Raw genomic sequence first — 23,607 nt, 5'->3', positions numbered from 1 at the left:
TGTGTGTGTGTGTGTGTGAGAGCACAGACACACAGCTCCCAGGGTGGTGTGTGAGAGCACAGACACACGGCTCCCAGGGTGTTGTGTGTGTGTGTGTGTGAGAGCACAGACACACAGCTCCCAGGGTGGTGTGTGAGAGCACAGACACACAGCTCCCAGGGTGGTGTGTGTGAGAGCACAGACACACAGCTCCCAGGGTGGTGTGTGAGAGCACAGACACACAGCTCCCAGGGTGGTGTGTGAGAGCACAGACACACAGCTCCCAGGGTGGTGTGTGTGAGTGTGAGAGCACAGACACACAGCTCCCATGGTGGTGTGTGAGAGCACAGACACACAGCTCCCAGGGTGGTGTGTGAGAGCACAGACACACAGCTCCCAGGGTGGTGTGTGTGAGAGCACAGACACACAGCTCCCAGGGTGGTGTGTGAGAGCACAGACACACAGATCCCATGGTGTGTGTGTGTGTGAGAACACAGACACAGCTCCCAAGGTGGTGTGTGTGTGAGAACACAGACACAGCTCCCAGGGTGGTGTGTGTGTGTGTGAGAACACAGACACAGCTCCCAGGGTGGTGTGTGTGTGTGTGAGAACACAGACACATCTCCCAGGGTGGTGTGTGTGTGAGAACACAGACACACAGCTCCCAGGGTGGTGTGTGAGAGCACAGACACACAGCTCCCAGGGTGGTGTGTGAGAGTACAGACACACAGCTCCCAGGGTGGTGTGTGAGAGTACAGACACACAGCTTCCAGGGTGGTGTGTGAGAGCACAGACACACAGCTCCCAGGGTGGTGTGTTTGTGTGAGAGCACAGACACACAGCTCACATGGTGGTCTGTGTGTGAGTGTGAGAGCACAGACACACAGCTCCCAGGGTGGTGTGTGTGTAAGAGCACAGACACACAGCTCCCAGGGTGATGTGTGTGTGAGAGCACAGACACACAGCTCCCAGGGTGGTGTGTGAGAGCACAGACACACAGCTCCCAGGGTGATGTGTGTGTGAGAGCACAGACACACAGCTCCCAGGGTGCAGTGTTTGTGTGAGAGCACAGACACACAGCTCCCAGGGTGGTGTGTGTGTGAGAGCACAGACACACAACTCCCAGGGTGGTGTGTGTGTAAGAGCACAGACACACAGCTCCCAGGGTGGTGTGCGAGAGCACAGACACACAGCTCCCAGGGTGGTGTGTGAGAGCACAGACACACAGCTCCCAGGGTGGTGTGCGAGAGCACAGACACACAGCTCCCAGGGTGGTGTGTTTGTCTGAGAGCACAGACACACAGCTCCCAGGGTGTTGTGTGTGTGAGAGCACAGACACACAGATCCCAGGGTGGTGTGTGTGTGTGTGTGAGAGCACAGACACACAGCTTCCAGGGTGTTGTGTGTGTGAGAGCACAGACACACAGCTCCCAGGGTGGTGCTTGTGTGTGAGAGCACAGACAAACAGCTCCAAGGGTGGTGTGTGTGTGAGAGCACAGACACACAGCTCCCAGGGTGTTGTGTGTGTGAGAGTACAGACACACAGCTCCCAGGGTGGTGTGTGTGTGAGAGCACAGACACACAGCTCCCAGGGTGGTGTGTGTGTGAGAGCACAGACACACAGCTCCCAGGGTGTTGTGTGTGTGAGAGCACAGACACACAGCTCCCAGGGTGGTGTGTGTGTGAGAGCACAGACACACAGATCCCATGGTGTGTGTGTGAGAGCACAGACACACAACTCCCAGGGTGGTGTGTGTGTGAGAGCACAGACACACAGATCCCAGGGTGGTGTGTGTGTGAGAGCACAGACACACAGCTCCCAGGGTGTTGTGTGTGTGAGAGCACAGACACACAACTCCCAGGGTGGTGTGTGTGTGTGTGTGAGAGCACAGACACACAGCTCCCAGGGTGGTGTGTGTGTGTGAGAGCACAGACACACAGCTCCCAGGGTGGTGTGTGTGTGTGAGAGCACAGACACACAGCTCCCAGGGTGCAGTGTTTGTGTGAGAGCACAGACACACAGCTCCCAGGGTGGTGTGTGTGTAAGAGCACAGACACACAGCTCCCAGGGTGGTGTGTGAGAGTACAGACACACAGCTCCCAGGGTGGTGTGTGTGTAAGAGCACAGACACACAGCTCCCAGGGTGGTGTGCGAGAGCACAGACACACAGCTCCCAGGGTGGTGCTTGTGTGTGAGAGCACAGACAAACAGCTCCAAGGGTGGTGTGTGTGTGAGAGTACAGACACACAGCTCCCATGGTGGTGTATGTGTGTGAGAGCACAGACACACAGATCCCATGGTGGTGTATGTGTGTGAGAGTACAGACACACAGATCCCATGGTGGTGTATGTGTGTGAGAGTACAGACACACATCTCCCAGGGTGGTGTATGTGTGTGAGAGCACAGACACACAGATCCCATGGTGGTGTATGTGTGTGAGAGTACAGACACACAGCTCCCAGGGTGGTGTGTGTGTGAGAGCACAGACACACAGATCCCATGGTGTGTGTGTGAGAGCACAGACACACAGCTCCCAGGGTGGTGTGTGTGTGAGAGCACAGACACACAACTCCCAGGGTGGTGTGTGTGTGAGAGCACAGACACACAGCTCCCAGGGTGGTGTGTGTGTGAGAGCACAGACAAACAGCTCCAAGGGTGATGTGTGTGTGAGAGCACAGACACACAGCTCCCAGGGTGGTGTGTGAGAGTACAGACACACAGCTCCCAGGGTGCAGTGTTTGTGTGAGAGCACAGACACACAGCTCCCAGGGTGGTGTGTGTGTAAGAGCACAGACACACAGCTCCCAGGGTGGTGTGTGAGAGTACAGACACACAGCTCCCAGGGTGGTGTGTGTGTAAGAGCACAGACACACAGCTCCCAGGGTGGTGTGCGAGAGCACAGACACACAGCTCCCAGGGTGGTGCTTGTGTGTGAGAGCACAGACAAACAGCTCCAAGGGTGGTGTGTGTGTGAGAGCACAGACACACAGCTCCCAGGGTGGTGTGTGTGTGAGAGCACAGACACACAGCTCCCAGGGTGTTGTGTGTGTGAGAGTACAGACACACAGCTCCCATGGTGGTGTATGTGTGTGAGAGCACAGACACACAGATCCCATGGTGGTGTATGTGTGTGAGAGTACAGACACACAGCTCCCAGGGTGGTGTGTGTGTGAGAGCACAGACACACAGATCCCATGGTGTGTGTGTGAGAGCACAGACACACAGCTCCCAGGGTGGTGTGTGTGTGAGAGCACAGACACACAACTCCCAGGGTGGTGTGTGTGTGAGAGCACAGACACACAACTCCCAGGGTGGTGTGTGTGTGAGAGCACAGACACACAGCTCCCAGGGTGTTGTGTGTGTGAGAGCACAGACACACAGCTCCCATGGTCATGTGTGTGTGAGAGCACAGACACACAGCTCCCAGGGTGGTGTGTGAGAGCACAGACACACAGCTCCCATGGTGGTGTGTGTTTGTGTGAGAGCACAGACACACAGCTCCCAGGGTGTTGTGTGTGTGAGAGCACAGACACCCAGCTCCCATGTCACTCTCAGTCCTGCTCTGTCTTATAATGTGTCCTGGGTTTTCTCAGGGAGGAGACCTGGGCCCTGCTGCTAACTCCCCCATGTCCCTGGAGAGCTCTGTCACTCAGCTTAAACCTGCATGAGTCTGTGCAATTTCCGCACTGTTCTGATGTCTACGTTACAAAACAGCTTACATAGAAATACTCATTTTGTAGTTTCTCATAAGAAACCAGCAGCCAGGCTGTAACTTGGCTAATTCTGAGGTACAAGCAAAATACTGCATATGCTGGAAATCTGAAAAATAAACCTCAAATAAAAACAGAGAACAGGTCTAACAGCATCTGTGGAGAGAGAAAGAGAGTTAATGTTTCCAGTCTGCATGAGTCTACTTCAAAGCTGAAGAGAAATATGATGAAATTTATACTGTTCAAATGGGTGGAGCTGGATAGAAGGTCAGTGATAGTTGGGGGCAAAGGAGTGATTGACAAAGATATCAAGGACTGAAGGACAAAGGGGGTGTTAATGGTGGTGGGTAAGGACTAAAGGACAAAGGGGATGTTAATGGTGCTGGGTAAGGACTAAAGGACAAAGGGGGTGTTAATGGTGGTGGGTAAGGACTAAAGAACAAAGGGGGTGTTAATGGTGCTGGGTAAGGACTAAAGGACAAAGGGGGTGTTAATGGTGGTGGGTGAAGACTCAAGGACAAAGTGGGTGTTAATGGTAGTGGTGAAAAGTAAAGAAGGTACTGATAGTGACATAAAGATAAGAAAGCAGAATGTGTCAATAGCAGAACAAGGGTCGGCACTCTGTGAAAGAGCAACATGGAACAAATGAGATGGCCCTTTTGGGGGTGGGGTGAGGGGGTGGTGGTTGGGGAAAAAGGGATAAAACCATGAATAAAAATAAAAATGAATAAGTAATAAATTTAAGAAAAAATAAGGGATTAAAAAAAGGGGTGAAGATAGAGGAGAGAGTTCATGGTCTGATGCTGTTGAACTCAATATTCAGTCTGGAAGGCTGTAAAGTGCCTAGTCGGAAGATGAGGTGTTGTTCCTTTAGTTTGTGTTGAGCTTCACTGGAACAATGCAGCAGGCCAAGGACGGACATGTGGGCATGAGAGCAGCGTGGAGTGTTGAAATGGCAAGCGACAGGGAGTTCTGGGTCATGCTTGCGGACAGACCGAAGGTGTTCTGCAAAGCGTTCACCAGTCTGCGTTTGGTCTCTCCAATGTAGAGGAAACCGCATTGGGAGCAACGAATGCAGTAGACTAAGTTGAGGGAAGCGCAAGTGAAATGCTGCTTCACTTTAAAGGAGTGTTTGGGCCCTTGGACGGTGAGGAGGGAGGAAGTAAAGGGGCAGGGGTTGCACCTTCTGTGGTTGCATGGGAAGGTGCCATGGGAGGGGGTTGAGGTGTAGCGGGTGATGGAGGAGTGGACCAGGAAGGAACGATCCCTGTGGAATGCTGCCGGGGTGGGGGCATGGGGGTGTGGGTGAAGGGAAGATGTGTTTGGTGGTGGCATCATGCTGGAGTTGGCGGAAATGGCGGAGGATGATCCTTTGAATGCAGAGACTAGTGGGGTGATGAGTGAGGACAAGGGGGACCCTATCATGTTTCTGGGAGGGAGGAGAAGGCGTGAGGGCGGATGCGCGGGAGATGGGCCGGACACGGTTGAGGGCCCTGTCAACGACTGTGGGTGGAAAACCTCGGTTAAGGAAGAAGTAGGACATGTCAGAGGAACTGTTTTTGAAGGTAGCATCATCAGAACAGATGCGATGGAGGCGAAGGAACTGAGAGAATAGGATGGAGTCCTTACAGGAAGCGGGGTGTGAGGAGCTGTAGTCGAGGTAGCTGTGGGAGTCGGTAGGCTTGTAATTGAATATTGGTGGACAGTCTATCACCAGAGATTGAGACAGAGAGGTCAAGGGAGGGAAGGGAAGTGTTGGAGATGGACCTTGTGAAGGTGAGATTCAGGTGGAAATTGGAAACAAAATTAATAAATTTTTCCAGGTCCAGACGAGAGCATGAAGCAGCACCGAAGTAATCATTGATGTACCGGAGAAAGAGTTGTGGGAGGGGGCCGGAGTAGGACTGGAACAAGGAATGTTCCACATACCCCATAAAGAGACTGGCATAGCTGGGGCCCATGCGGGTACCCATAGCCACACCTTTTATTTGGAGGAAGTGAGAGGAGTTGAAGGAGAAATTGTTCAGCGTGAGAACAAGTTCAGCCAGACGGAGGAGAGTAGTGGTGGATGGGGATTGTTCGGACCTCTGTTCGAGTAAGAAGCAGAGAGCCCTCAGACCATCCCGGTGGGGGATGGAGGTGTAGAGGGATTGGACGTCCATGTTGAAGAGGAGGTAGTTGGGGCCAGGGAACTGGAAATTGTTGACGTGACGTAAGGTGTCAGAGGAATCACGGATGTAGGTGGGAAGGGACTGGACCAGGGGAGAGAGAATGGAATCAAGATAGCAAGAAATGAGTTCCATGGGGCAGGAACAGGCTGACTGTGGTTGACAGGGCCCTCAACCATGTCCGACCCATCTTCTGCATCTCTGCCCTCACACCTCCCTCTCCCTCCCAGAACCATGATAGGGACCCCCTTGTCCTCAATTTTCATCCCCCTTGTGTCTGCATTCAAAGCACCATCCTCCGCCATTTCTGCCAACTCCAGCATGTTTTAAGAGACGGACTCTTGGCTGGGGTGACAGGTGGTCTGTGTTTGTGTACTGAGTGTCTGGGATCATGCACTCATTTTAAATGTTAATGGTTTTTCAATAATTGTCATTGGCTGGATCCTCTGTTCAAGCTCCTGATATCATACCTGTCTCCTGTGAGGATTTAAAAAAATTCATATACAAGATGTGGGTGTCGCTGGCTGGGCCAGCATTTATTGCCCATCCCTAGTTGCCCTTGAGAAGGTGGTGTTGAGCTGCCTTATTGAACCGCCGCAGTGCACATCACTCTCATTGTCTTCACCTGGACTATTGGAGCCCTGTAACTTTGCACAGTCCGGCATGTCATCACTGGCAGCTTGTGACTGGCGCATTGATGTGGGTGATGTGTGTGTTTATTCTGTCTGCCTCAGTTCCTTTCTCCAGGCCTCGATGCTGACACTCCCATCGTGAGAGGATGTGAGAAGATCTCGGCATGTGAGTGAGAGAGGGCGAATTACCCTCTTTAAAAGGGTCCAGATATTGATCCTCCTTTATTAAATGAATGGTGGTTGAATGTTTTGGACAGTCATCATGTGAAGAGACTGTCTTCAACAGGTAGATCATCAGGTTCTCTGTAAAATACAGTGGGACTATATTCATCAGTATGCAATAAAGACACACACACATCACCCATTGTGCCCTCACCCCTTAAATTGATCCGGTTACTGAGGCTTTTCTGAACACTACTCATCCTTACAGGTGCTTACTGCCTCCCTCTAAGTGACTCTTTCTTTCTCTCCCTTTTTGTTAAGACTCATGCCTGAAGTGAAAATAGCTGAGGAACCAATACATGTTCCATCCCGCAGCAGTATGGGTGAGTGTCACTCCGTACCTTTTAAACTGCAGTGTGGGTGTCACTCTGTGCATTCTGTGTGTCACTCTGTGCAGTCTGTGTGTCACTCTGTGCAGTCTGGGTGTCTCTCTGTGCAGTCTGTGTGTCACTCTGTGCAGTGTGGGTGTCACTCTGTGCTGTCTGGGTGTCATTCTCTGTTGTCTGAGTGTCACTCTGTGCTGCCTGGGTGTCAGCCTTTGCAGTCTGGGGGTCGGTTTGTGGAGTCTGGTTGTCACTCTGGGCCGTGTGTGTGTCAGTCTGTGCAGCGTGGGCATCACTCTTTGCTGTCTAGCTGTCAATCTGTGCAGTCTTGGTGTCAGTCTGTGCAGTGTGGGTGTCACACTGTGCAGTGTGGCTGTCAGTCTGTGCAGTGTGGGTGTCAGTATGTGCAGTCTGGCTGTCAGTCTGTGCAGTGTGGGTGTCACTCTGTGCAGTGTGGCTGTCAGTCTGTACAGTCTTGGTGTCAGTCTGTGCAGTGTGGGTGTCAGTATGTGCAGTCTTGGTGTCAGTCTGTGCAGTGTGGGTGTCACACTGTGCAGTGTGGGTGTCGGTCTGTGCAGTGTGGGTGTCACACTGTGCAGTCTGGGTGTCACTCTGTGCAGTGTGGCTGTCAGTCTGTGTAGTCTATGTGTCAGTCTGTGCATTGGGGGTGTCACTCTGTGCTGTCTGGGTGTCAGTCTGTGCAGTCTGGGGGGTCAGTTTGTGCAGTCTGGATGTTACTCTGCAGTCTGGATGTCACTCTGTGCTGACTTGGTGTCAGTCTGTGCAGTCTGGGGGTCAGTTTATGCAGTCTGGATGTTACTCTGTGCAGTGTTGGTGATAGTCTGTGCAGTGTGGATTTCAGTCTGTGCAGTTTTCGAGTCACTGTGTGCAGTCTCGGTGTCTGTGCAGTTTGGGTGTCACTCTTTGCAATGTGGGTGTCAGTCTGAGCGGTCTGGGTGTTATTCTGTGCAGACTGGGTGTCACTCTGTACAGCATGTTTATCACTCTGTGCAGTGTCGGTGTCAGTCTTTGCAGTCTGGGTGTCACTCTGTGCAGTGTGGGTGTCACTCTGTGCAGTGTGGGTGTCACTCTGTGCAGTCTGGTGGTCAGCCTGTGCAGTCTGGGTGTCACTCTGTGCAGACTGGGTGTCACTCTGTACAGCATGTTTATCACTCTGTGCAGTGTCGGTGTCAGTCTTTGCAGTCTGGGTGTCACTCTGTGCAGTGTGGGTGTCACTCTGTGCAGTGTGGGTGTCACTCTGTGCAGTCTGGGTGTCACGCTGTGCTGTGTGGGTGTCACGCTGTGAAGTCTGGGTGTCACTCTGTGCAGTGTGGTGTCACTCTGTGCAGTGTGTGTGTCATTCTGTGCAGTGTGGTGTCACTCTGTGAAGTCTGGGTGTCACTCTGTGCAGTCTGGGTGTCACTCTGTGCAGTCTGGGTGTCACGCTGTGCTGTGTGGGTGTCACGCTGTGAAGTCTGGGTGTCACTCTGTGCAGTTTGTGTGTCATTCTGTGCAGTGTGGGTATCGTTCTGTGCTGTGTGTGTGTCAGTCTGTGCAGTCTGGCTGTCAGTCTTTGCAGTCCGGTTGTTAGTATGTGCAGTGTGGGTGTCAGTCTGTGCAATGTGGGTTTCCGTCTGTGCAGTCCGGGTGTCACTCTGTACAGTCTGGTGGTCAGTCTGTTCAGTCTGGTGGTCACTCTCTGCAGTCCGGGTGTCAGTCTGTGCAGTCTGGGTATCACGCTGTGCAGTATGGGCTTCAGTCTGTGCAATGTGGGTGTCATTCTGTGCAGTGTGGGTATCAGTCTGTGCTGTCTGAGTGTCACTCTGTGCAGTGTGGGTCTCAATCTGTGCTGTTTGGATGTCACTTTGTGCAGTCAAGGTGTCTGTCTGTGCAGTGTCAGTGTCGGTCTGTGCAGTGTGGGTGTCATTCTGTGCAATCTGGGTGTCACTCTGTGCAATCTGGGTGTCACTCTGTGCAGTCTGGGTGTCACGCTGTGCTGTGTGGGTGTCACGCTGTGAAGTCTGGGTGTCACTCTGTGCAGTGTGTGTGTCATTCTGTGCAGTGTGGGTATCGTTCTGTGCTGTGTGTGTGTCAGTCTGTGCAGTCTGGCTGTCAGTCTTTGCAGTCCGGTTGTCAGTATGTGCAGTGTGGGTGTCAGTCTGTGCAATGTGGGTTTCCGTCTGTGCAGTCTGGGTGTCACTCTGTACAGTCTGGTGGTCAGTCTGTTCAGTCTGGTGGTCACTCTCTGCAGTCCGGGTGTCAGTCTGTGCAGTCTGGGTATCACGCTGTGCAGTATGGGTTTCAGTCTGTGCAATGTGGGTGTCATTCTGTGCAGTGTGGGTATCAGTCTGTGCTGTCTGAGTGTCATCCTGTGCAGTGTGGGTCTCAATCTGTGCTGTTTGGGTGTCACTTTGTGCAGTCAAGGTGTCTGTCTGTGCAGTGTCAGTGTCGGTCTGTGCAGTGTGGGTGTCATTCTGTGCAATCTGGGTGTCACTCTGTGCAATCTGGGTGTCACTCTGTGCAGTGTGTGTGTCACTCTGTGCAGTGTGTGTGTCACTCTGTGCAGTCTGGGTGTCAGTCTGTTCAGTGTGGGTGTCAGTCTGTGCAGTGTGGGTTTCCGTTTGTGCAGTCTGGGTGTCACTCTGTACAGTCTGGCTGTCAGTCTGTTCAGTCTGGTGGTCAGTCTGTGCAGTCTGGGTATCACGCTGTGCAGTATGGGTGTCACGCTGTGCAGTGTGGGTGTCACGCTGTGCAATGTGGATGTCACACTGCAGTCTGGGTGTCTGTTTTGCAATCTGGATGTCAGTCTGTGCATTATGGGTGTCACTCTGTGCTGTCTGGGTGTCACTCTGTGCTGTCTTGGTGTCAGTCTGTGCCGTCTGGGTGTCACTCTGTGCTGTCTTGGTGTCAGTCTGTGCATTATGGGTGTCACTCTGTGCTGTCTGGGTGTCACTCTGTGCTGTCTTGGTGTCAGTCTGTGCCGTCTGGGTATCAGTCTTTGCAGTCTGGGGGTCAGTTTATGCAGTGTTGGTGATAGTCTGTGCAGTGTGGTTTTCAATCTGTGCAGTTTTCGAGTCACTGTGTGCAGTCTCGGTGTCAGTCTGTGCAGTGTGGGTCTCATTCTGTGCAGTGTCTGTGTCGGTCTGTGCAGTGTGGGTGTCATTCTGTGCAGTGTGTGTGTCAGTCTGTGCAGTCTGGCTGTCAGTCTTTGCAGTCCGGTTGTCAGTATGTGCAGTGTGGGTGTCAGTCTGTGCAATGTGGGTTTCCGTCTGTGCAGTCTGGGTGTCACTCTGTACAGTCTGGTGGTCAGTCTGTTCAGTCTGGTGGTCACTCTCTGCAGTCTGGGTGTCAGTCTGTGCAGTCTGGGTATCACGCTGTGCAGTATGGGTTTCAGTCTGTGCAATGTGGGTGTCATTCTGTGCAGTGTGGGTATCAGTCTGTGCTGTCTGAGTGTCACCCTGTGCAGTGTGGGTCTCAATCTGTGCTGTTTGGGTGTCACTTTGTGCAGTCAAGGTGTCTGTCTGTGCAGTGTCAGTGTCGGTCTGTGCAGTGTGGGTTTCCGTTTGTGCAGTCTGGGTGTCACTCTGTACAGTCTGGGGGTCAGTCTGTTCAGTCGGGTTGTCAGTCTGTGAAGTGTGGGTGTCAGTCTCCGCAGTCTGGGTGTCACACTTTGCAGTGTGTGTATCAGTCTGTGCAGTTAGGGTGTCAGATTGTGAAGTGTGTGTCATTCTGTGCAGTCTGGGTGTCTGTCTGTGCAGTGTGGGTGTCGGTCTGTGCAAGATGGCTGCCAGTCTGAGCAGTCTGACACCCAGACACCCATCCATTGTGGCTGTCAGTCTGTGCAGTGTGGGTGTCAGTCTCTGCAGTGCGAGTGTCAGTCAGTGGAGTCTGGGTGTCAGTCTGTGCAATGTGTGTGTCAGTCTGTGCAATGTGTGTGTCAATCTGTGCAATCTCGCTGTCAGTCTGTTCAATCTGGTTGTCCGTCTGTGCAGTCTAGGTGTCAATCTGTGCGGTGTGGGTGTCAGTCTGTGCTGTCTGGGTGTCACTCTGTGCAGTCTGGGTGTCAGTCTGAGCTGTCTGGGTGTCACTCTGTGCAGTCTGGGTATCACTCTGTGCTGTCTGGGTATCAGTCTGTGCTGTCTGGGTGTCACTCTGTGCTTTCTGTTTGTCACTCTGTGCTTTCTGGTTGTAAGTGTTAGCAGTCTGGGGGTCAGTTTGTGCAGTCTGGATGTTACTCTGCAGTGTGTGTGTCAATTTGTGCTGTCTGGGTCTCAGTCTGTGCAGTCTGAGTGTCAATCTGTGCAGTCTGGGTGTCACACTGTGCAGTGTGTGTGTCAGTCTGTGCAGTGTGGGTGTCACTCTGTGCAGTGTGGGTGTCACTCTGTGCAGTGTGTGTGTCAGTCTGTGCTGTCTGTGTGTCACACTGTGCAATGTGGGTTTCAGTCTGTGCAGTCTGGGAGTCATTCTGTGCAGTGTGGGTGTCACACTTTGCAGTGTGTGTATCAGTCTGTGCAGTCAGGGTGTCAGTTTGTGAAGTGTGTGTCATTCTGTGCAGTGTGGGTGTCAGTCTTTGCAGTTTGGGTGTCACTCTGTGCAATGTGAGTTTCAGTCTGTGCAGTCTGGGTGCCTCTCAGTGCAGTGTGGGTGTCAGTCTGTTCAGTGTGTTTGTCAGTCTGGGCAGTCGGGTTGTCACACTGTGCAGTGTGGGTGTCACACTTTGCAGTGTGTGTATCAGTCTGTGCAGTGTGGGTGTCTGTCTGTGCAGTGTGGGTGTCGGTCTGTGCAGTCTGAGTGTCACACTGTGCAGTGTGGGTGTCAGTCTCTGCAAGATGGCTGTCAGTCTGAGCAGTCTGACACCCAGAACCCACCCATTGTGGCTGTCAGTCTGTGCAGTGTGGGTGTCAGTCTCTGCATTGCGGGTGTCAGTCTGTGCAGTTTGGGTGTCAGTCTCTGCAAACTGTCTGTCAGTCTGTTCAGTCTGGGTGTCCGTCGGTGCAGTCTAGGTGTCACTCTGTGCAGTGTGGGTGTCGGCCTGTGCAGTCTGAGTGTCACACTGTGCAGTCTGGGTGTCACTCTGTGCAGTATGGGTCTCACTCTGTGCAGTGTGTGTGTCAGTCTGTGCAGTCTGGGAGTCACACTGTGCAGTCTGGGTGTCTCGCTGTGCATTGTGGATGTCAGTCTGTGCCGTCTGTGAGACACTCCATGCAGTGTGGGTGTCATTCTGTGCAGTCCGGGTGTCAGTCAGTGGAGTCTGTGTGTCAGTCTGTGCAATGTGTGTCAGTCTGAGCAATGTGTTTGTCAGTCTGTGCAGTCCGGGTGTCAGTCTGTGCAGTGTAGGTGTCAGTCTGTGCAGTTTGGGTGTCACACTGTGCAGTCTGGTTGTCCGTCTGTGCAGTCTAGGTGTCACTCTGTGCAGTGTGGGTGTCAGTCTGTCCAGTCTGAGTGTCAGTCTGTGCAGTCTGGGTGTCACACTGTGCAGTGTGTGTGTCAGTCTGTGCAGTCTGGGTGTCACTCTGTGCAGTCTGGGTGTCACTCTGTGCAATGTGGGTTTCAGTCTGTGCAGTCTGGGTGTCAGTCTGCGCAGTCTTGGTGTCAGTCTGTGCTGTCTGGGTGTCAGTCTGTGCTGTCTGAGTGTCACTCTGTGCTGTCTGGGTGTTAGTCTGTGCTGTCTGGGTGTCAGTATTTGCAGTCTGGTTGTCAGTTTATGCAGTCTGTATGTTGCCCTGTGCAGTGTGTGTGTCCCTTTGTGCAGTCTGTGTGTCATTCTGTGCAGTGTGTGTGTCACTCTGTGCAGTCTGGGTGTCAGTATGTGCAGTGTGGGTTTCACTCTGTGCAGTCTTGGTGTCACTCTATACAGTCTGGGTGCAACTCTGTGCAGTGTTGGTGATAGTCTGCAGTGTGGTTTTCAGTCTGTGCAGTGTGGGTGTCACTGTGTGCAATCTCGGTGTCACTCTTTGCAGTCTGGGTATCACTCTGTGCAGTCTGGGTATCACTCTGTGCAGTGTGGGTGTCAATCTTTACAGTCTGGGTGTCCGTCTTTGTAATCTGGGTTTCAGTCTGTGCAGTGTGGATGTCAATCTGTGCATTATGGGTGTCACACTGCACAGTCTGGATGTCAGTCTGTGCAGTTTGGGTGTCACTCTGTGCAATGTGAGTTTCAGTCTGTGCAGTCTGGGTGCCTCTCAGTGCAGTGTGGGTGTCAGTCTGTTCAGTGTGTTTGTCAGTCTGGGCAGTCGGGTTTTCAGTCTGTGAAGTGTGTGTCATTCTGTGCAGTGTGGGTGTCACTCTGTGCAGTCTGGGTGTCACACTGTGCAGTGTGTGTATCAGTCTGTGCAATGTGGGTGTCAGTCTGTGCAGTGCGTGTGTCAGTCTTGGCAGTCTGTGTGTCAGTCTGTGCAGTCTGGGTGTCAGTATCTGCAATCTGGGTGTCATTCTGTTCAATCTGGATGTCCGTCTGTGCAGTCTGTGTGTCAGTCTGTGCAGTGTGGGTGTCACTCTGTGCTGTCTGTGAATCATTCTGTGCTGTCTGGGTGTCACTCTGTGCACTGTGGGTGTCAGTCTGTGCTGTCTGGGTTTTAGTCTGTGCAGTGTGGCTGTCAGACTGTGCAGTCTGGGTGTCAGTCTTTGCAGTGTGGTTGTCACTCTGTGGAGTGTGAGTGTCACTCTTTGCAGTGTGGGTGTCATTCTGTAAGTATGTCCATCACTCTGTGCAGTGTGGGTGTCAGTCGTGCAGTGTGTGTGTCAGTCTGAGCAGTCTAGCTGTCTATCTGTGCATTGTGGGTGGTACTCTTTGCATTCTGGGTGTCACTCTGTGCACTGTGCGTGTCAGTCTGTGCTGTCTGGGTTTTAGTCTGTGCAGTGTGGCTGTCAGACTGTGCAGTCTGGGTGTCAGTCTTTGCAGTGTGGTTGTCACTCTGTGCAGTGTGAGTGTCACTCTGTGCAGTGTGGGTGTCACTCTGTAAGTATGTCCATCAGTCTGTGCAGTGTGGCTGTCAGACTGTACAGTCTGGGTGTCAGTCTGTGCAGTGTGGATGTCACTCTGTGCTGTCTGTGTGTCATTCTGTGCTGTCTGGGTGTCACTCTGTGCACTGTGGGTGTCAGTCTGTGCTGTCTGGGTTTTAGTCTGTGCAGTGTGGCTGTCAGACTGTGCAGTCTGGGTGTCAGTCTTTGCAGTGTGGTTGTCACTCTGTGGAGTGTGAGTGTCACTCTGTGCAGTGTGGGTGTCACTCTGTAAGTATGTCCATCACTCTGTGCAGTGTGGGTGTCAGTCGTGCAGTGTGTGTGTCAGTCTGAACAGTCTAGCTGTCTATCTGTGCATTGTGGGTGTTACTCTTTGCATTCTGGGTGTCAGTCTGTGCAGTGTGTGTGTAAGTCTGTGCAGTGTGGGTGTCAGTCTATGCAGTGTTGGTGTCACGTGCAGTGAGGGAGTCGGTCTCAGCAGTCTGGGTGTCAGTCTGTGCTGTCTAGGTTTTAGGCTGTGCAGTGTGGGTGTAAGTCTGTGCAGTCTTGGTGTCAGTCTGTGCCGTGTGGTTGTCACTCTGTGCAGTGTGGGTGTCACTCTGTGCAGTGTGGGTGTCACTCTGTAAGTATGTCCATCAGTCTGTGCAATGTGGCTATCAGACTGTGCAGTCTAGGTGTCAGACTGTGCAATCTGGCTGTCAGTCTGTGCAGTGTGGGTGTCAGTCTGAGCAGTCTGGGTGTCACTCTGTGCAGCGTGGGTGTCAGTCCGTGCAGTGTGGGTGTCACTCTGTGCTGTCTGTGTGTCATTCTGTGCAGTCTGGGTGTCACTCTGTGCACTGCGGGTGTCAGTCTGTGCAGTCTGGGTGTCAGACTGTGCAGTCTGTGTGTCAGTCTGTGCAGTCTGTGTGTCAGTCTGTGCAGTGTGGGTGTCACTCTGTGCTGTCTGTGTGTCTTTCTGTGCTGTCTGGGTGTCATTCTGTGCTGTCTGGGTGTCACTCTTTGCTGTCTGGGTTTCAATCTGTGCTTTCTGGGGGTCTGTTTGTGCTGTCTGGGTGTCATCCTGTGCAGTGTTTGTGTCACTTTGTGCAGTGTGGGTGTCAGACTGTGCATCGTGTGTGTCACTTGGTGCAGTCTGTGTGTCACTATGTGCTATGTGGGTGTCATTCTGTGCAGCCTGGGCATCACTCTGCGTGTCAATCTGTGTAGGCTTGGTGTCAGTCTGTGCAGTCTGGGTGTCACTCTGTGGAGTGTGGCTGTCAGTCTGTGTGTCAGTCTTTGCATTGAGGGTGTCAGTCTGTGCTGTCTGGGTATCAGTCTGTGCAGTCTGGGTGTCACTCTGTGCAGTCTGGGTGTCACTCTGTGCAGTGTGGCTGTCACTCTGCGCATTCTGGGTATCAATCTGTGCAATGTAAATGTCAGTTTGTGCAGTGTGGCTGTCAGTCTGTGCAATGTGGTTGTCAGTCTGTGCAATGTGGTTGTCAGTCTGTGCAGTCTTGGTGTCAGTCTGTGCAATCTGGGTGTCCGTCTGTGCTGTCGTGGTGTAACTCTGTGCAGTGTGGGTGTCACTCTGTGCAGTGTGTGTGTCAGTCTGTGCAGTCTGGCTGTCGGTCTGTGGATTGTGGGTGTCACTCTTTGCACTCTCGGTGTCAATCTGTGCAGTGTGGGTGTCAGTCTGTCCAGCCTGGGTGTCATCAGTGCAATCTGTGTGTCAGTCTGTGCAGTGTGGCTGTCGGTCTGTGGATTGTGGGTGTCACTCTTTGCACTCTTGGTGTCAGTCTGTGCAGTTTGGCTGTCACTCTGTGCATTCTGGGTGTCAGTCTGTGCAGTGTGGGTGTCTCGCTGTGCATTGTGGGTTTCAGTCTGTGCAGTGTTGGTGTCAGTCTCTGCAGTGTGTATGTCAGTCTGTGCCGTCTGGCTGTCAGTCTGTGAAGTGTGGTTGTCAGCCTGTGCAATCTGGGTTTCCGTCTGTGCTGTCTTGGTGTAACTCTGTGCAGTGTGGGTGTCACTCTGTGCAGTGTGGGTTTCAGTCTGTGCTGTCTGGGTCTCAGTCTGTGCAGTGTGTGTGTCACTCTGTGCAGTGTGACTGTCACTCTATGCAGTCTGGGTGTCACTCTGTGCAGTGTGGGTGTCAGTCTATGCAGTGTGTGTGTCAGTCTGTGCAGTGTTGGTGTCAGAATGTGCTGTGTGTGTGTCAGTCTGTGCAATCTGGCTGTCGGTCTGTGGATTGCGGGTGTCACTCTTTGCACTCTCGGTGTCAATCTGTGCAGTGTCGGTATCAGTCCGTGCAGACTTGGTGTCAGTCTGTGCAGTGTGGGTGTCAGTCTGTGCAGTGTTGGTGTCACTCTGTGCTGTCTGGGTTTTAGTCTGTGCAGTGTGGCTGTCAGACTGTGCAGTCTGGGTGTCAGTCTTTGCAGTGTGAATGTCACTCTGTGCTGGGTGGGGGTCAGTCTGAGCAGTCTGGGTGTCAGTCTGTGCCATGTGGTTGTCACTCTGTGCAGTTTGGCTGTCACTCTGTGCATTCTGGGTGTCAGTCTGTGCAGTGTGTGTCACTCCGTCCATTGTGGGTGTCACTCTTTGCACTTTGGGTATCAATCTGTGCACTGTGGGTGTCAGTCTGTGGACTGTGGGTGTCAGTCTGTGCAGTCTGGGTTTCAGTCTGTGCAGTGTGGTTGTCAGCCTGTGCAATCTGGGTTTCCGTCTGTGCTGTCTTGGTGTAACTCTGTGCAGTGTGGGTGTCACTCTGTGCAGTCTGGGTGTCACTCTGTGCAGTCTGGGTGTCACTCTGTGCAGTCTGGGTGTCAGTTTGTGCCCTGTTGGTGTCAGACTGTGCTGCGTGTGTGTCAGTCTGTGCAATCTGGCTGTCGGTCTGTGGATTGCGGGTGTCACTCTTTGCACTCTCGGTGTCAATCTGTGCAGTGTCGGTATCAGTCCGTGCAGACTTGGTGTCAGTCTGTGCAGTGTGGATGTCACTCTGTGCAGTGTGGGTGTCACTCTGTGCTGTCTGTGTGTCATTCTGTGCTGTCTGGGTGTCACTCTGTGCTGTCTGGGTTTCACTCTGTGCTGTCTGTGTGTCATTCTGTGCTGTCTGGGTGTCACTCTGTGCTGTCTGGGTTTCACTCTGTGCTTTCTGGGGGTCTGTTTGTGCAGTGTGGGTGTCAGTCTCTGCAGTCTGGGTGTCAGTCTGTGCAGTGTGGGTGTCAGTCTCTGCAGTCTGGGTGTCAGTCTGTGCAGTGTGGGTGTCAGTCTCTGCAGTCTGGGTGTTACTCTGTGCAGTGTGGCTGTCACTCTGCGCATTCTGGGTGTCACTCTGTGCAGTGTGTGTCACTCCGTCCATTGTGGGTGTCACTCTTCTCACTTTGGGTATCAATCTGTGCAGTGTTGGTGTCAGTCTGTGCAGTGTGGGTGTCAGTCTGTGGACTGTGGGTGTCACTCTGCAGTCTGGGTGTCACTCTTTGCAGTCTGGGTGTCACTCTGTGCAGTCTGGGTTTCTGTCTGTGCAGTCTTGGTGTCAGTCTGTGCCGTGTGGTTGTCACTCTGTGCAGTTTGGGGTGTCACTCTGTAATTATATCCATCAGTCTGTGCAGTGTGGCTGTCAGACTGTGCAGTCTGGGTGTCAGTCTGTGCAGTATGGGTGTCACTCTGTGCAGTGTGGGTGTCACTCTTTGCAGTGTAGGTGTCAGTCCGTGCAGTGTGGATGTCACTCTGTGCTGTCTGTGTGTCATTCTGTGCTGTCTGGCTGTCACTCTGTGCTGTCTGGGTTTCACTCTGTGCTGTCTGGGGGTCTGTTTGTGCAGTCTGGGTGTCACTCTGTGCTGTCTGCGTGTCACTCTGTGCTGTCTGGGTGTCACCCTGTGCAATGTGTGTGTCACTTTGTGCAGTGTGGGTGTCAGACTGTGCAGCCTGGGCATCACTCTGCAGTCTGGCTGTCAGTCTGTGCAGGCTTGGTGTCAGTCTGTGCAGTGTGGCTGTCAGTCTGTGCAGTGTGGCTGTCAGTCTGTGCAGTCTGTGTGTCAGTCTGTGCAGTCTGGGTGTCAGTCTGAGTGTCAGTCTGTGCAGTGTAGGTGTCAGTCTGTGCAGTCTGGGTGTCAGTCTCTGCTGTCTGGGTATCACTCTGTGCTGTCTGGGCGTCTGTTTGTGCTGTCTGCGTGTCACTCTGTGCAGTCTGGGTGTCACTCTGTGCAGTCTATGTGTCACTCTGTGCTGTCTGGGTGTCACCCTGTGCAATGTGTATGTCACTTTGTGCAGTGTGGGTGTCAGACTGTGCATCGTGGGTGTCACTCAGTGCAGTCTGTGTGTCACTATGTGCTATGTGGGTGTCATTCTGTGCAGCTTGGGCATCACTCTGCAGTCTGGCTGTCAGTCTGTGCAGTCTGGGTGTCAGTCTGTGCCATGTGGTTGTCACTCTGTGCAGTTTGGCTGTCACTCTGTGCATTCTGGGTGTCAGTCTGTGCAGTGTGTGTCACTCCGTCCATTGTGGGTGTCACTCTTTGCACTTTGGGTATCAATCTGTGCAGTGTTGGTGTCAGTCTGTGCAGTGTTGGTGTCAGTCTGTGGACTGTGGGTGTCACTCTGCCGTCTGGGTGTCACTCTTTGCAGTCTGGGTGTCACTCTGTGCAGTCTGGGTTTCTGTCTGTGCAGTCTTGGTGTCAGTCTGTGCCGTGTGGTTGTCACTCTGTGCAGTTTGGGGTGTCACTCTGTAATTATATCCGTCAGTCTGTGCAGTGTGGCTGTCAGACTGTGCAGTCTGGGTGTCAGTCTGTGCAGTATGGGTGTCACTCTGTGCAGGGTGGGGGTCAGTCTGAGCAGTGTAGGTGTCAGTCCGTGCAGCATGGATGTCACTCTGTGCTGTCTGTGTGTCATTCTGTGCTGTCTGGCTGTCACTCTGTGCTGTCTGGGTTTCACTCTGTGCTGTCTGGGGGTCTGTTTGTGCAGTCTGGGTGTCACTCTGTGCTGTCTGCGTGTCACTCTGTGCTGTCTGGGTGTCACCCTGTGCAATGTGTGTGTCACTTTGTGCAGTGTGGGTGTCAGACTGTGCATCGTGGGTGTCACTCGGTGCAGTCTGTGTGTCACTATGTGCTATGTGGGTGTCATTCTGTGCAGCCTGGGCATCACTCTGCAGTCTGGCTGTCAGTCTGTGCAGTCTGGGTGTCAGTCTGTGCAGTGTGGTTGTCAGTCTGTGCAGTCTGGGTGTCAGTCTGTGTGTCAGTCTGTGCAGTGTAGGTGTCAGTCTGTGCAGTCCGGGTGTCAGTCTGTGTGTCAGTGTGTGCAGTGTAGGTGTCAGTCTCTGCTGTCTGGGTATCACTCTATGCAGTCTGTGTGTCACTCTGTGCTGTCTGGGGGTCTGTTTGTGCAGTCTGGGTGTCACTCTGTGCTGTCTGGGTGTCACCCTGTGCAATGTGTATGTCACTTTGTGCAGTGTGGGTGTCAGACTGTGCATCGTGGGTGTCACTCGGTGTAGTCTGTGTGTCACTGTGTGCTATGTGGGTGTCATTCTGTGCAGCCTGGGCATTACTCTGCAGTCTGGCTGTCAATCTGTGCAGGCTTGGTGTCAGTCTGTGCAGTGTGGGTGTCACTCTGTGCAGTGTGGCTGTCAGTCTGTGCAGTCTGTGTGTCAGTCTGTGCATTGAGGGTGTCAGTCTTTGCAGTCTGGGTGTCAGTCTGTGCGGTCTGGGTGTCAGTTTGTGCAGTCTGTGTGTCAGTCTGTGCAGTCTGTGTGTCAGTCTGTGCAGTCTGGGTGTCAGTCTGTGCAGTCTGTGTGTCAGTCTGTGCAGTCTGGGTGTCAGTCTGTGCAGTCTGGGTGTCACTCTGTGCAGTCTGTGTGTCACTCTGTACAGTCTGTGTGCCAATCTGTGCAGTCTGGGTGTCAGTCTGTGCAGTCTGGGTGTCAGTCTATGCAGTGTGGCTGTCACTCTGTGCATTCTGGGTGTCACTCTTTGCACTTTGGGTAACAATCTGTGCAGTGTCTGTCAGTCTGTGTAGTCTGTGTGTCAGTCTGTGCATTGTGGGTGTCACTTTTTGCACTCTGGGTGTCACTCTGTACAGTCTGTGTGCCAATCTGTGCAGTCTGGGTGTCACGCTGTGCACTATGTGTGTCAGACTGTGCTGTCTGGTTTTCAGTCTGTGCAGTGTGGCTGTTACTCTGTGCAGTGTGGGTGTCAGTCTGAGCAGTCTGGGTGTCATTCTGTGCAGTCTGGTTGTCAGTCTGTGCATTGTGGGTGTCCATCTGTGCAGTCTGGCTGTCAATCTGTGCAGTGTTGGTGTCAGTCGGTGCAGTGCGGGTGTCAGTCTCTGCAGTCTGGGTGTCAGTCTGTTCAGTGTGGGTGTCAGTCTGTGCAGTGTGGGTTTCAGTCTGTGCAGTCTTGTTGTCAGTCTGTGCCATGTGGTTGTCACTCTGTAAGTATGTCCGTCAGTCTGTGCTGTCTGGGTTTTAGTCTGTACAGTGTGGCTATCAGACTGTCCAGTCTTGTTGTCAGTCTGTGCCATGTGGTTGTCACTCTGTAAGTATGTCCGTCAGTCTGTGCAGTTTTGGTGTCAGTCTGTGCAGTCTGGGTGTCAGTCTGTGCAGTGTTGGTGTAAGTCTGTGCAGTCTTGGTGTCAGTCTGTGCCGTGTGGTTGTCACTCTGTGCAGTGTGGGTGTCACTCTGTAAGTATGTCCATCAGTCTGTGCAATGTGGCTATCAGACTGTGCAGTCTAGGTGTCAGACTGTGCAATCTGGGTGTCAGTCTGTGCAGTGTGGGTGTCAGTCTGAGCAGTCTGGGTGTCACTCTGTGCAGCGTGGGTGTCAGTCCGTGCAGTGTGGGTGTCACTCTGTGCTGTCTGGGTTTTAGTCTGTGCAGTGTGGCTGTCAGACTGTGCAGTCTGGGTGTCAGACTGTGCAGTCTGTGTGTCAGTCTGTGCAGTGTGGGTGTCACTCTGTGCAGTGTGGGTGTCACTCTGTGCAGTGTGGGTGTCACACTGTTCAGTGTGGGTGTCACACTTTGCAGTGTGGGTATCAGTCTGTGCAGTGTGGGTGTCACACTGTTCAGTGTGGGTGTCACACTTTGCATTGTGGATGTCACTCTGTGCTGTCTGTGTGTCATTCTGTGCTGTCTGGGTGTCACTCTGTGCACTATGGGTGTCAGTCTGTGCTGTCTGGGTTTTAGTCTGTGCAGTGTGGCTGTCAGACTGTGCAGTGTGGGTGTCATTCTATGCTGTCTGGGTGTCACTCTGTGCTGTCTGGGTGTCACTCTGTGCAGTGTGGGTTTCAGTCTGTGCTGTGTGTGTGTCAGTCTGTGCAATCTGGCTGTCGGTCTGTGGATTGCGGGTGTCACTCTTTGCACTCTCGGTGTCAATCTGTGCAGTGTCGGTATCAGTCCGTGCAGACTTGGTGTCAGTCTGTGCAGTGTGGGTGTCAGTTTGTGCTGTCTGGGTTTTAGTCTGTGCAGTGTGGCTGTCAGACTGTGCAGTCTGGGTGTCAGTCTTTGCAGTGTGAATGTCACTCTGTGCAGGGTGGGGGTCAGTCTGAGCAGTCTGTGTGTCAGTCTGTGCTGTCTGGGTGTCACTCTGTGCAGTGTGTGTGTCAGTCTGTGCAGTCTGGGTGTCACTCTGTGCAGTCTGGGTGTCAGTCTCTGCAGTGTATGTGTCAGTCTGTGCAATGTGGTTGTCAGCCTGTGCAGTCTTGGTGTCAGTCTGTGCAATCTGGGTGTCCATCTGTGCTGTCTTGGTGTAACTCTGTGCAGTGTGGGTGTCACTCTGTGCAGTCTGGGTATCAGTCTGTGCAGTGTGGGTGTCAGTCGGTGCAGTGTGGGTTTCAGTCTGTGCCCTGTTCGTGTCAGACTGTGCTGCGTGTGTGTCAGTCTGTGCAATCTGGCTGTCGGTCTGTGCATTGTGGGTGTCCCTCTTTGCACTCTCGGTGTCAATCTGTGCAGTGTGGGTGTCAGTCTGTCCAGTCTGGGTGTCATCAGTGCAATCTGTGTGTCAGTCTGTGCAGTGTGTGTGTCAGTCCGTGCAGTGTGTGTGTCAGTCTGTGCTGTCTGTGTGTCATTCTGTGCTGTCTGGGTGTCAGTCTGTGCCGTGTGGTTGTCACTCCGTGCAGTGTGTGTGCCTGTCTCCTCAGACTGTTGCACAGTAGCCTGCATGTGACACCAGCCCACAGCAATGTGTTTGACCCTTAAGGCTTGTTTCGAGACCAGAAAGGGTGTTTACCCATGGAGGAAGGGGCCATGGCTGAGGTATTGAATGAATACTTTGCATCTGTCTTTACCAAGGAGGTAGATGCTACCCAGGTCATGGTGACAGACGAGGAGACTCTGTCACTAGGAGGGTTCAAAATTGATAAGGAGGAAGTGTTGAATAGACTGTTGGTACTTAAAGTTGACAAGGCACTGGGACCAGATGAGATGCATCCAATGGAAGTGAGAGTAGAAACTGCAGGGGCACTGGCCATAATCTTTCAGTCTTCCCTAGACTCAGGGGTGGTGCCAGAGGACTGGAGAATTGCAAACATTACGCTCATGTTCAAAAAAGGTTGTAAGGATAAGCCCAGCAATTACAGACCAGGCAGTTTAACTTCAGTGGTGGACAGGATTCTTGAAACAATTATTCGGGATAGAATTAATAGTCACATGGAAACATATGGGTTGATAAGGATTAGCATGGATTAAAGGGGAAATCGTGCTTAACTAACTTGCTGTTGTACTTGGACTTTCAAAAGGCACTTGACACAGTGTCACACAACAGACTTGTGAGAAAAGTTATAGCTCATGGAATAAAAGGAACAGTAGCAACGTGGATATAAAATTGGCTGAAAAATAGGAAACAGAGAGTAATGATCAATGGATATTTTTCGGGCTCTGGGAAGGTTTATAGTGGAGTTCCCCAGGGGTCAGTATTGGGACCCTTGCTTTTCCTGATATATATTAATGATCTAGACCTTGGTGTGCAGGGGTCAACTTCAAAGTTTGTGGATGATATGAAGCTTGGGAGTGTTCTGAGCTGCGAGGAGGATGGTGTGGAACTTCAGAAGGACATAGACAAGTTGGTGCAGTGGGCAGATAGGTGGCAGATGAAGTTCAATGTGGAGAAGCGTGAGATGATGCATTTTGGTAGGAAGCACATGGACAGACAATATAAAATAAGGGGTGAAATTTTGAAGGGGATGCAGGAGCAGAAAGACCTGGGTATATGTACATGGATCATTGAGGGGGCAGGACAGGTGGAGAGAGCAGTTAATAAAGCAGATAGTATCCTGGTCTTTATTAATAGGGGCATAGAGTACAAGAGCAAGGAATTTAAGTTGAATTTATATAAGACACTTGTTAGACCTCAGCTGGAATATTGTGTACAGTTCTGGGCACCACACCATAAGAAGGATGTGAACACATTGGAGACAGTGCAGAGGAGGTTTACAAGAATGTTCTAGGGATGAGAAACTTCAGCTATGAGGATATATTGGAGAGGCTGGGACTGTCCTCCTTGGAGAGAAGGTGGCCAAGAGGAGATTTGATAGAGATGTTCAAAATCGTGAGGGGGCTGGACAGAGCCGATAGGAAGAAGCTGTTCCTGCTCGTAAAAGGATCAAGAACGAGAGGGCACAGATTTAAAATGATTTGCAAAAGAAGCAAAAGTGATGT

General features: G+C 52.4%; 1 protein-coding gene across 5 annotated transcripts in view; it reads left to right on the top strand.

The window, feature by feature from the left end:
• The window catches only part of ptk2ba (protein tyrosine kinase 2 beta, a), a 225,795-nt gene that overhangs the window by 144,825 nt on the left and 57,363 nt on the right, over nt 1–23,607 (top strand). For all 5 annotated transcript variants that reach the window (XM_041174678.1, XM_041174712.1, XM_041174692.1 and 2 more), the window contains one exon: nt 6,974–7,035. In XM_041174678.1, the coding sequence (XP_041030612.1) occupies nt 6,974–7,035 (62 nt within the window). The remainder of the gene's footprint in view (nt 1–6,973; nt 7,036–23,607) is intronic.

Source organism: Carcharodon carcharias, chromosome 2, assembly GCF_017639515.1.
Source record: "Carcharodon carcharias isolate sCarCar2 chromosome 2, sCarCar2.pri, whole genome shotgun sequence".
NCBI lineage: Eukaryota > Metazoa > Chordata > Chondrichthyes > Lamniformes > Lamnidae > Carcharodon > Carcharodon carcharias.
The sequence above is the reverse complement of the archived record's forward strand: the minus strand, read 5'-3'. Positions and strand labels throughout refer to the sequence as shown.